The sequence below is a fragment of the Strix uralensis genome, chromosome 1 (assembly GCF_047716275.1).
Source record: "Strix uralensis isolate ZFMK-TIS-50842 chromosome 1, bStrUra1, whole genome shotgun sequence".
Lineage (NCBI taxonomy): Eukaryota > Metazoa > Chordata > Aves > Strigiformes > Strigidae > Strix > Strix uralensis.
The window spans coordinates 170,446,899-170,459,620 of record NC_133972.1 but is presented as its reverse complement, the minus strand read 5'-3'; the positions used below and the strand labels follow the sequence as shown (position 1 = coordinate 170,459,620).

Below are 12,722 nucleotides of genomic sequence, written 5' to 3'. Positions count from 1 at the left end.
CAAATTCTCTCCCTACAAGTGGCAAACAGCATCTATAGTCCTCCCATTGTTGCCTGTCCTTGCTTCCAATATCAATACACTTTTCCACCTAAGTTCTAGAAGAATATCCCTGCTCAGCCAAGCTGGCTTTCTGCCCCACTTGCTTGACTTGCAACACTTTGGAACTGTCTGCTCCCGTGCTCTTAAGAGATGGCTCTTAAGAAGTGACCAACATTTATGGACCCCAATACCATCAAAAGCAGATTCCCAGGGGACCTTCCTAACCCGCTCCTTCAGCAGCCCAGAGTCTGCTCTCCCCCTGTCCAGGGTCACAGTCTTGCTCCTCTCTCCAGTGCTTTGAAACTCAACTACTTTGCTGTCACTGTGACCAAGACAGCCATCACTCACCACTTCACCCACAAGTCCCTCTTTGTTTACAAACAACAAATCCAGGAGGGGACCTTTTCTAGTCAGCTCCCTTAGTACGCACACCAAGAAGTTATCTTCAGCATGTTTCAGAAGTTTCCTGGACGTGTTTGTGACCACTGTGTGATATTCCCAGTTGATGTCTGGGAAGTTAAAATCACCCATAAAGACCAGGGCAGCTGATATAGAGACATCCCTTAATTCCTTGTAGAATAATTCATTGGTGCCATCGTGCTGCCTGGCTGGGGAGTCTCACACCTGGCTGAGTAGACTCCCACAGCAACATCTGCTTTATTTGCTTTCTCCTTCATCCTTACCCAGAGGCTCTCGACTGTGTCATTGCTAACTGTAATCACCATACAATCCAACCCCTCCCTTACATACAGCAGCACACCCCACCTTGCCTGCCCTGCCTATCCCTCCTGAAGAGCCTATAACCATCCATCATGGCACACCAGTCCCAGGACTCATCCCACCAGGTTCCACTTGTGCCAGTGATGTTGTAGCTCTGGGACCAAGCCAAAGCTTCTAGCTCCTCTTGTTTATTCCTCATGCTGTGTGTGTTCATATCAAGACATTTCAAATGTGCTCCAGTGTACTCAGCACATCGTGGAGCAGACTGAAGGACATTGCTAGCACACTGTCCCTCAGACATTAGTCTGCTGCCCCTAGGCTTGTCTCTAGTGAGCCTGGTTTTATCCCTTTCCCCCTTCAAATCTAGTTTAAAGCTCTTTCGATCAGCCTTGCTAACTCCTGTGCAAAGATCCTTTTCCCCCTTTGAGACACGTGTACCCTGTCAGTCGCCAGCAGGCCTGGTGTTGTGTAGACAGACCCGTGATTAAAAAACCCAAAATTCTGCTGGTGACACCAGTCATGGAGACAGGTATTGGTCAGCTGTGTCTTCCTGTTTCTTCCCTCATCATTCCCTGCAACTGGAAGGATAGAGAATACTATTTCTGCTCCTGATCCCTTCACAGTTGTCCTGAGGCCCTGAAGTCTCTTTTGATTGCCCTTGAACTTCTTATTGCAACTTCATCACTTCCTACATGAAAAATCACTAATGGATAATAATCCAAGGGCTGTACCAGGGTAGGAAGTTTTCTCTTCAAATCTTTAATCCGGACCCCAGGGAGGCAGCAGACTTCCTTAAGAAGTGAGTCCAGTCGGCATGTTGGGCCTTCTGTTCCCCACAGAAGAGTCTCCTGTGACAATGATCCGTCTTTTTTTCTTTATGGAAGCGGTTTTGATGCAGAGCATAGGCTGACTTAACCTTGGCGACTCGTCTGACTTGGATGAACCATTGTCCTCATCATTGTTTTGTTCCACTTGCGGAGCCTTGTACCTGTTATCCAAGGGCACCTGGGGAGGCGGGGGAGTCACGGAGGAGACGTGCCTGCTGTGCCAGGCAGGAACTTGTCACCATTGTCCCTTATCCCTTAAGTCACCGCATTCTGCCGGGTGGGGAGAGGACAGGGAACCCTCGGTATCATGTGTGCTGTCTGCCTGACAGGCCTGTCCCCGGGAAGGCAGGTGCAGTTCCCGCAGTCTGTCTCCCTCTCGCTCTCCCTGATACTCCTCAACCTGCTGCCCCCCTCCCGGAGCTCTGTCCCTAAGCGGAGGAGCTCCTCTCCCTGGGCGCAGCTCCCACAGCTGTGCTCACTGCTGCCGGCCGGCGCTGGCAGAAGAGCAGGGCCCACCCTGCAGCCTGGCACCCGGGTGGCAGCGTGTTCCACCGGAGCTCTGGCTGCGAAGCTGCCTCAGGCGCGGCGGGTGCGGAGTTTAGAGCGGACGGGGCCTTCTGCCGGGCGGGCGCCATTGCTCCCTGGTTGCCCAGCCTGGTCTTTCGCGCCCCCTAGCGGTCTCTTTTACCCGTGCGGGGGCTCGGCCGCCATTGCTGCCGGCCCTGCCCAGGTCCCCTCAGCCGCTGAGGCGGGAGCTGCCGGTTCCTGGCGGGTCTCTCCGCTCCCCTCAGGTTCCCCCGGCTCAGGAAACCCGGAGCTGCTCGCCTCGGCGGCTGAGGTTGGCGTGAAGGTTGTATAAATATAATTAAAGTCACTTCAATCTATTATTAAATACTTCCAGATGAATAAGCAAATTGACCTTGACTAAGAGCTTTGCGACAAAACCAAAAAGTAAACCAGCTTAGAAATCTGTTACCATTATGGACACCATTCCGCAGTGCAGAAATACCTTAGTCTTCTGATTGTTGCACTGCCATTTCTTCTTCATCACCGTGACTTCTACAGTTTGATCTCTGAATACAGACTAAAACCGATTGTGAACATACCACCACATTTGATTAATAATGAAGGATAAACTGTAGCGTAGAGGCCAGGGCTTGTTGCAAGTGATGCAAAATTAATGAAAATTCTCTTCTTGCTCTATAAATAACATACCTCTACTTAGGAGCTCAGCTAATGATGGTGAATAGGGATGTGATTTTAACTGTTGGGAAATGTGCTTGGAACTGGCTGCTCTCACTATTTGAAATTGTACTGATGAAAGTTGTGAGCACTGTAATAACTAGTCTAAATGTACATTTTATTTTATAGGCTGGTAACCAGCACATATATCAACCCGTGGGTAAACCAGGTAAGAAGTAAATTCACATACTGTCATCTTGAATCCTTCATTACAAGTCATCTGGCAGCAGTAGCGAACAAAGGTTTATGCCTGTATTTTCATACAAGGGATGGATTCAGTTCCAGATAACTACACATAGATGTTTCAGTGCACTATGTGTTTAAATTACCCGTGCAGTCCCCAGAGATGTAGTCAGCAAAGCCAAGAAAGTGTTTCATCAACAGGCGGGAAGTGTCTAGAGGAAGCTGAGTCACTGTGTAGGACTTAACCGTGTGTGGAGTTCAGACATGTAAAACAAAAGTAGACACCGAAATTTAAGTTTCTCAGTCTCAAAGTGAATCACACCCAGGATTTCTGCCATGAAGAAGTCCAATTTTCCCAGACATAAGCAGTGTGTGTGGCACTCAGCTGTGGTTCTACAGGGTGAGTACCTCTGAGATCTGGGGTAGGTGTACTGAGATGAGTAGCAGTTGCCCCACGAAGGGATTTTTGAAGTATCTTGCTAAAACAGCCATGTTCTCATAATCACAGGAGAACCTGATGAATTCCACAACCTTTTCTGTCTGCATTTCTTCAGTAGAAATAGAGATTGAAGTGTAGCTCCTAAAAGAATGGATTTACTCTTAAGACACATAAAGATGTACATCTCCTTTGCTAGTACGGTAAAGCACAGGTAGTCTTTGTAGTGTTGACAGACCAAAATTATGCGGATACACCTGATATGTTGGTCCTCTAAAATGCAAATTGTTGTGTTAACCAGATCACGCAGCTCCGCCAAAGAAGCCTCCCCGCCCTGGAGCCCCCAGCCATTTGGGCAGCCTTGCAAGCCTGAACAGCCCTGTGGACAGCTACAACGAAGGCGTGAAGGTACATTGCTCAGTGTCACATGAAATACGCTTCAGAAAATTAAACATTACCACTCTGAGATAGTTTGCTGTTCCTGAAGTAGAGACCGTGGAAAGCAAAAGCAACTAAACTTCCCAAGTAAATGTTGTCATGGGGCAGACACGCACTGGCAGGTCTCCAGGGAAGTGGGGAGTTAACTGGTGGGATCATATCCTCCATTACTGTGATTCAGCATGTTCGTCACCTAGAACCTTACTTCTTTCTAGTTTCAAGAGCATGTGAGATCTCCCGTATGGACTCAGCCTCGCTGCTGAGCAGCTTTGTTAAGCAGGAAAGAGCACACCCAGGGTTCACAGGTGCTCGGGTAGTACCAAGGTCCTGTCCTCAGCCACAGAGAACTGAGACATGTCTGAACTGTGGTGCTCCAAAAAGCTCTTGCTGCAGCACCAAGGCTCCAAAAACCCTACTAGCTCTGGGGAACGAGGAAGGAGCCTGACCTGTGACTGAGATACTTCTAATGTGTTGTTTCATCTCCAGTAAATAGGCAATAAAGCCAAAAATGAAACTTTACAGTTTTCTAGCAGAGAGATGCTGCAGGGTGCTGTGAAACACAGCGTCCTGTCCCCTGGCGCAGTTGGTGTCCATGGAACTGCTCCTTAATATGTCAGTCACATCTAAAATCGTGCCTCTAGGTGTTGTTCCCTGCCTTTGGGACTCCAGTACCTTTCTAATCTTCAGGAAACACAAACCTGAGTGACCTTGGGGCCTCCTGAGAGGAACCATTGGAGCTATTTCTGATGCTAGCAGTTTCCAGCAGCTATATACAATAGTGCTTGAGAATTCTGTCAGTAATGCTCGAACAGAAATGCAGCTGATCTATACACATCGCTGTTTTATTATTTCACAACCTTTGCAGCTAGACAGGTACACCTCCACAAAGGCTGCTGGTCCCATGCTGTCGTTTGATGCCATTAGTACCTCCCAGGGAGGTGATGGATTTGTGCTTCAGCTATTTCCTGAGGGGAGAAAGACAGGGTCTGCGTTAGAGCACAGGCTTCTGCAGATACACTGGGGCAATCCCTGCGTAGTACAACTAGTGCTAGTACAGCTCCTCACGGAAGGAGAACCTCTGGCTAATCTAAGCCCTGCCAAGCCTGTAGTAAAGAACAGGAAAGCATGTTGTGGTAGACACAGCTGTTGTGATAAGCGACACTTATTTTAGGTGGTTTAAGAAAATACAGAAAAAATCCAGTTCATCTGACCGTGGAATTCAAAACTTGCCATCAAAGCAGTATGTTGAGCACAGATTGATCTCAGCCTGTCTCACTCTTGCTCTCTTGTTCTGGGATTACTGGAATATTTAAGAATCAGCGTAAATAGAAGCAGTGGCAAATTTGAGCAGCATTATTTATTATAAACTGATGCCAGTGCTTCTCAAGCTGCCAAGCCTCAGAAAATGTCAGAAAGCAGTAACAGATGTGTTACTAAACTTGGCTTCTCTAAAATTTCCTGTCTAAATGCTGATACTGGAACATGAAAAATGTTTTCTGAAATACATCCTTTTGACAACAAACCAACCTGAGCAGTCATCAGTAATAACAAGTGAACAAGATTCGTGTACTAAATAGCTTCTTCAGTAGAAAAGAAGGGCTGACTCTGTTTTTTCTGTCAAGAGTTTCTTGAAATCGGATTGGTTTATGCCCCTTCAAGAAAACAGCCTATTATTTCTTGATAGTATATATAGCTTTGTTAATGTCTGCAGTCCTAAACTGAAGAGGCTTTTAGGGTTCATTTCAGACCCCCTTTTCTGTACACCCATTTCAGATTTCCATTTCAGCCTCCCTTTCCTGCAGAATTAAAAATTAAAAGGATTTGAACTGCGTGCGCTCAGGAGCCTTTAGGGCATGCACCAGGAAATCCATGTTTTTCTGTTATTTGCTGGAGTAAAGTCAGCCAGTCCACACAGAGAAACGTGTGACTTCATAGTCTGCAGAGCAATAGTGTTGATGTTGGGTCTAAACAAAAAAAATGGAGTGTTAAGAAACGCAGATGTTGGTACTGTTGAAATGTTAGGGCCTGGCTGTAGGAATTCAGTGGGTTGGGAATAATCCATCGAGTATGAGTCCTTGGTAGTTCTTAACCACGACTGTGGTTAGTCATCACGAACAGGAGCTGCCCAGTTAATGACCATGTATTTCCTATCATGACTTTTCTATAGAAAAAAAAAGCTTCAGAAAGATGAATACAACATTTTCTTAAATCTCTTGATTGTGTGAAGGGGCCAGGGTTGCACAGGTCGTGTTGTTTCCCACCGGTGCAGGGGCCCTCTACTCCATTTACCACTTTGCTGCTCGCCAGACTGGCTTGCTCCTGTCAAGCTTTGCATGATCTCTTCGCCATGTGTTCGGTGAGGAGCACGCATGGGTGCATGGCAAATACTTCCACCTCCCACGCGGGTGCACAGCAGGTCGTCAGCACATGGCGCCTCTGTAACAAACAGACCACGAGCTAACACGAATGACTGCCCATACTGTTGAGGATGCATTTTCGTTGCAGGCTTTTTAACTGGTCTCTTATTGCTACACATGTTTTGGGTTTGGTTTGTTTTTTTTTTTTTTCCTGCTGAGTTTTATTAATATTGTTTTTCTTTTTTCCCTTCTTTTGGTAAATTTCTTTAACCTTCCCCCACATTCTGCTCAACCATAGCCATGGAGGGTAAGCAGTGCGTGAGCGTGTGTGTACGTGCCCTATTCCAAAATGTCTTTGCATGTGACTTTGCCAGATGACTGTTTAACTTCTCGATTGCTGAAACCAATTAGAATCACAGCCTTTCACTGGTGATTGAGGCAATTACAATGGTCTTTTTCCTGAGGTATTTTCTGATCTTTGCACTAGATTGAATCTCTCTAATAGCTGCCAGTACCCACTTAGTGAAATGCAACAAAATGGAATCACCATGTGCTAAATCCTGCACGCCTTCCTTAGACAAAGTTTCATCCAAGTATTTTATAGTTTCATCAGGGTAGCATCTCAGGTGCTTCCAGTGAAACATCTCTGTAGCTAGGACCAGTTGTAAGAACCTGTAGTAACCCAGCGTGGTGGGCTGAAATGCCATGAGCCATCTCAGATCGACAAGGGCAGATGGCTGCTGTGTGACCAGGAGGAAATAAGCAATTTTTTAACCTTCTGCTCCCACTGAGTGGTCGCTTGGGCATCCCAAGGCAGTGAAGAGCTGCAGGGAACCGGGGTGCTTGTAGTTTTGCAGTTCAGGAGCAGAGACACTGAGGACCTCACAGAGGAAGTTTTCAGTTTGTTTCTTTTCTGGTCCAGGATTATTTCAGTCTGTCATGGATTTAACTCTAAACAGATCTGACTCAATGAAAGTTTTGCTTGAGTAAGGACTACAGGATTTTTAACCTATCGGGGTTTTTTCTGATCTATTGGAAACAAACAGTATGAAAACATTTGGTGCTTCTCACTTGTGCTGGTGACACCATTTTTGTTGATCTGCTGTGAATTTTCACTAACAAAACAGTAATATGTACTGCAATATTCTCGTATTACTCTATCAGTATGTTAACTGTGTACCCTGACATTGTTTTGGAGCACAAAACAACTTTCTGGAACGAGGGACCTGCTACCTGTTGCCTTAGCAGTGGAACTTGTCCATCAGTAGTGAACCACTTAGATGTGTCAAGTATCCTGTACTCCTCGTTCCTCAAATTATTTTTCTCTCTTATTGTGGGAGTTATACGGGAAGCTCTTCAGGGAAATCCTGGTAAAAATTCCCCGGTGTCATTTCACAGATCGGGTTCAGTCAGAAGAACTAAAGGAAACCTTCAGGTGCGGGAGTGAGAGTGCTCAGGCCTGGGCAGGGGACCCAGCGGGACCGGGCGGGGGCTGTTGCGAATACGAGACCTTCCCGGCGGTCCGCGGAGGTTGGGAAGTTGCTGAGCCCCATCTGCTGGGGACGGGAGGTTAAACAACCGCTCTCTGCTTCCAGATTCAGCCGCAGGAAATCAGCCCTCCTCCTACAGCCAACCTGGACCGCTCCAACGACAAAGTCTACGAGAACGTCACCGGGCTGGTGAAAGCGGTCATAGAAATGTCCAGTAAAATACAGCCGGCTCCGCCGGAGGAGTACGTACCCATGGTAAAGGTACGGAGCCAGTTCCTCAAATCAGCGTTTTATTTCTCTCCCAAATGAGTGGCGCAGGAGAAACTTTTTGGAGAGTTGGAAGTAGAAAAGCTTTTTGTGTTTGCAGAGCGGGTTAACTTGCGGTCAGAGGGCTGGAGCTTTGGATACTGTTAACAGTGTTGTGGGCAATGGTGCTTTAATTCCCCAGCTTGCCTGTGCTTATCTGGCAGGGAGTTGTGTACAATCTTCTCCACGTTTTTTTTATTAACCCTTTGGCATCTTGTTTTGGTGGTAAAACACAGAATTGCAGGTGGGATTTTAAAGTCTCTCAGCCAAGAACTCCCTTTTTATCCAGATGAGGAATTCGGTGTATCTGTTGCTTCCTGCACTCCTACAATTCTCCTCTCCGTTCATTCTAAGTTTTTAAAGTTTATTTGCTAAATCTTGTTTTTTCTTAGGAGGTTGGTTTGGCGCTAAGAACCTTATTGGCAACAGTAGACGAGACCCTCCCAGTGCTTCCTGCAAGCACCCACAGAGAGGTACGTGGAGCTGCGCTCCCCTGCTGCTCAGTCACTCCGTTTGAGGTTAGCCCCAGCCAGGACAGGTGTTGGCTCGCTCTCCTTCACAGATGCAGACATTTTGGTTCACTCAGCAGTCTGGGGTTATAATTCTACATGAAATAAATGTTATTAGAATTGCTGCGTGGAGACAGGCTTGTATGGACTTAAGTGAAGATATTCAAACTGGGTGTAATGGAGGAGCGTAGAGCATGCAGCCCTAGGAAGTTGACATAAACCGTTAGCTGTGCTTACACGAAACCAGCATTCTGATGCATCTGGGAGTTAATTCTTAGTGCAAGCATAATCTTTCATTAAACCGCTGCTCGCAATCAGTCATTAAACAGGTGGCTGAGCGTAGCTGGGTGCAGCTGGAAGGTTTTGATGAGAAGACAGCCAGTAGTAACCTAGTTCTAGATGAGAAGGGACTGAGATCTTCCAGTGAAGTTCATCAGGCAGGAGTAAAACCGCTTTCCTCCAGAGCCTCAGTTTGAGGTTTTTCCTCCAGAAAATCAGTTTGATAATGAGAAACCTGCAGAATGGTTAAGTGCCAGCTCAGAGAATCATCCTGACTTAGCTATATGGTTCTGTTCAGTAACCTGTGTCTGCCTTCTTGACCTCCATCTTATTTTTTAGAGCTACTTTTATGCTTTAGAGCTACTTTAATAATAGGAATAAAAAGAGCAATGATAGTAGGAACCTGTAAACCTGTAACAAGGTGTTAACTCTAAGACACGGGCTAAAATCCACTATTAGCCATTGGGCTGGTGGTGCCGTTTTAACAGCAGACACAGCGTTTAACAGGGACACGGCGTTGAGCAGCCGGTGCCAGAATTCCATCTGTCCCATGTGGGTGCCGGCAGAAACAGCCCCAGCTCCCATCGGAACCCTCAGGCAGGGGCAGCTGAGGGGGGGTGGGAGCGCAGTCGCTGTGTGGTATCGCTGCTGCCAGTGCAGCTCAACAGCCTGCACTGAACCTTCCTGAGGGGCTGGAGAGCTGCCAGTCAGAGAGGGACCTGGGGGTGTTGGTTGCCAGCCGGCTGAACAGGAGCCAGCAGTGTGCCCAGGTGGCCAAGAAGGCCAATGGCATCCTGGCTTGTATCAGCAATAGCGTGGCCAGCAGGGACAGGGAAGGGATCTTACCCCTGTGCTCAGCACTGGTGAGGCCGCACCTCGATGACTGGCCCCTCACTCCAAAAAGGCCATTGAATGTCTCGAGTGTGTCCAGAGAAGGGCAACGAAGCTGGTGCAGGGTCTGGAGCACAGGTGTGATGGGGAGCGGCTGAGGGAACTGGGGGGGTTTAGTCTGGAGAAGAGGCTGAGGGGAGACCTCATGGCCCTCTACAACTCCCTGAAAGGAGGGTGCAGAGAGGGGGGATGAGTCTCTTGACCCAAGGAACAAGCACCAGGACAAGAGGGAATGGCATCAAGTTGCACCAGGGCAGGGTCAGACTGGCTCTTAGGAAGTATTTCTTTGCAGAAGGGGTTGTTGGGCGTTGGAATGGGCTGCCCAGGGCAGGGGGGGAGTCCCCATCCCTGGAGGGGTTGAGGAGTCGGGTTGACCCAGCGCTGAGGGATCTGGTGGAGTTGAGAACGGTCAGTGTGAGGTTCATGGTTGGACTGGATGATCTACAAGGTCTTTTCCAACCTTGATGATTCTATGATTCCTGTTCCAGATTGAGATGGCACAGAAGCTGCTGAACTCGGACTTGGCTGACCTCATTAACAAGATGAAACTGGCCCAGCAGTATGTCATGACCAGCCTGCAGCAGGAGTACAAAAAGCAGATGCTGACGGCTGCTCACGCTCTGGCTGTGGATGCCAAAAACTTGCTGGATGTTATTGATCAAGCCAGACTGAAAATGATCAGTCAGTCCAGACCACACTAAGTACTGAGGGAAGAGGTTCATCAGCTGAAGAATTCTGCTAGCGAAAGGGTGTTACTTCACCTTCCACCAGCAGTGAGGATTAACCCAGTGTAGTCCTGGCTTTCCAGCGCCTCTTGCTTCAGCAGACCTGACTGACCGCTGCTGGTTCTCTCTCATTACAAAAGTTTAACCGTGTTTTTATCATAAAGCCAAGCTGGTCTGGGATTCAGAAAGCAGCATGATCCCACGATGAAGTTTGTACAGAAATCCTCGGGAAATTGCGGCTACGGAAGCGCAATTCAGTTTTACGCCATCGCGTGGGACACACTTAGCCTAGAGCTGCCACGGGGTTACGGTCTCGGAGCCAAAACTTGATCGAGCAGCGTGTCAGAGAAAGATATTGTGAAGTGAAGAATTCGGGGAAACCTCAGGGCTGAGAATTCTTGCCCACAGTATATGAACTATCCAGACTGGAATTTTTTTATTAGAACACTTATGTCGCAATATGCTAATCACAATTTACAGAGAAAGAATAAAAAGCTATATTTTCAAGACTTTGGTCATTTCAAGACAAACTAAAGCCCTCTTCATCTTCCTGCCTTTTACTTTTATGTGAATGTGTGAAGCATTTGTTTGGAACTAGCTGTAGAACACAACTGAAAACTCTCGTCTTTTTCACCAGAATAACGTGCCAGTTCTTTTGTAGCAATGTTGTTTTCCTTGGAAGCAAAAATGCTGCTTTGTACCAGAGCAATTCAGAGCTGCATTTAGAGGAGTTCTGTAACCATTCATGTCCCCCATTTTTATATAATTTATAAAGACAGATTAAAGCCATGTTGAATATTTTAAACCCACTGTAGTTAACTAACCCATCCTTTTGTCTATCTTGCCTGGGAGGAGTTACAGTAGAGCAGTGTAATTAGATTTTCCTTGGTTTTCCAGTTATGCCATCTGTTCTGTTAAAATAAAAACCACACTCCCTTTTTGCTGTTAAGGGATATAAATTATTCTCAGGAAGAATATAATGAACTGTACAGTTACTTTGACCTATTAAAAAGGTGTTACCAGTGACTTTCTGATTGTATTATTTTCTGGGCATGTGCACTGCAGAACCAACCACCTGGAATTTTTCCCCCACCTGAATCCACAGGCTTTTAAGAATTCACTTACACAGGACTTAAGGAGCAACATTAAGTGTTTAAGGAGGAAAGCCAAGATTTCAGCAGTGGTTTTTCTTCCAGCTGTGAGCACAGGAAATAAGTTGATGTTAGCATCTGTGTGAGTGACCTGTGAGTACCTACCTGGTGTCCCTCCTTTAGACTTTTAAAATATTTTCCTAGGGAAGGTTTCTTTAAGGGGTGGGGGAACACAGCAGTTGAGTGGTTTGCAGGAACTGTTTTGGGAGCAGCAGCAGGGGGTTGCATGGATTAAATTCTTCATCAGGTGCCTGAGCTCGTTTTGTGGGAAGATGGGACAGGGCAGTGTGTTCATTTTTGGTCTAGATGTGGAACAACCCTCCTACACAACTCTGGAGCCCTCCTAACGCAGTTGCAACATTGCACTAACGCATAATTTTCATTTAATACTTTAGAATATACATTTGAAAGAGGGCCCCTTCCTTGTTCAGTTGCTCTGGAAGAGTCCTGTTCAGAAGTTATTTTAGAAATACACTTTTTAAGTTATTCCTTTCAATCTTCCACACCCACCCTTCAAAGCAGTTTTCAGAGATACTTTTCCTGGAAGAGCAAAAAAAATACCCACCTTATACAGCCTGGGCTTGGTGCCCAGCACTGCAAGACGCAATCTGCTTTTAAATTTTACCTACTCATGAATAAATAATATCCGAGGTTTAGCTTCCAGCAAGGGCCTTTACCTGAGAATTGCAGCCTTTTCCCCACTTTTCAGCTCAGCTGTGAAATGCCCAATCCCTGCTGCACAGCAGCCCTTAGCAGCCCCTCAACAGGTGACATTACTTGGTACTAGAAACTTCCCCAGGATGACAGAAGCTGCACTGCTGCTCAACCATTAACGAGACACATTGCAGCTTCAACCAACCCAAGTCAAAGCATTTTTGCTAAACATGAGCACAAGCAGCAGCTGCCAAGCTGCTGCATGTCCCACGTTCACTGCGACTGCATTTCCACCTCTGTCCCTGCACTCTGAGCGCAGCTTGGAGCTGCAGCTGTCCCTGTGCTAGGCCTGGGTTAAGTGTGAAGGACCAAGGAACACTGTAAAACTCTAGATTAACATGCAGTGCCAGCGGTTTCAGTCCCTGCAGGTAACCTGGCTGTCCTTCATCCACTCCCCTTCACAGGCTTCAACTAA

The 12,722-nt window shown here is 46.9% G+C and overlaps 1 protein-coding gene across 11 annotated transcripts in view; it reads left to right on the top strand.

Moving 5' to 3' along the window:
• Positions 1-11,468, top strand: part of PTK2 (protein tyrosine kinase 2) — a 230,008-nt gene extending 218,540 nt beyond the window's left edge. For all 11 annotated transcript variants that reach the window (XM_074888817.1, XM_074888782.1, XM_074888773.1 and 8 more), the window contains 5 exons: positions 2,958-2,997; positions 3,749-3,855; positions 7,838-7,993; positions 8,431-8,511; positions 10,206-11,468. In XM_074888817.1, the coding sequence (XP_074744918.1) occupies positions 2,958-2,997; positions 3,749-3,855; positions 7,838-7,993; positions 8,431-8,511; positions 10,206-10,418 (597 nt within the window). In that variant the 3' untranslated portion in view covers positions 10,419-11,468. The remainder of the gene's footprint in view (positions 1-2,957; positions 2,998-3,748; positions 3,856-7,837; positions 7,994-8,430; positions 8,512-10,205) is intronic.
• The last annotated feature ends 1,254 nt before the right edge of the window (positions 11,469-12,722 follow it).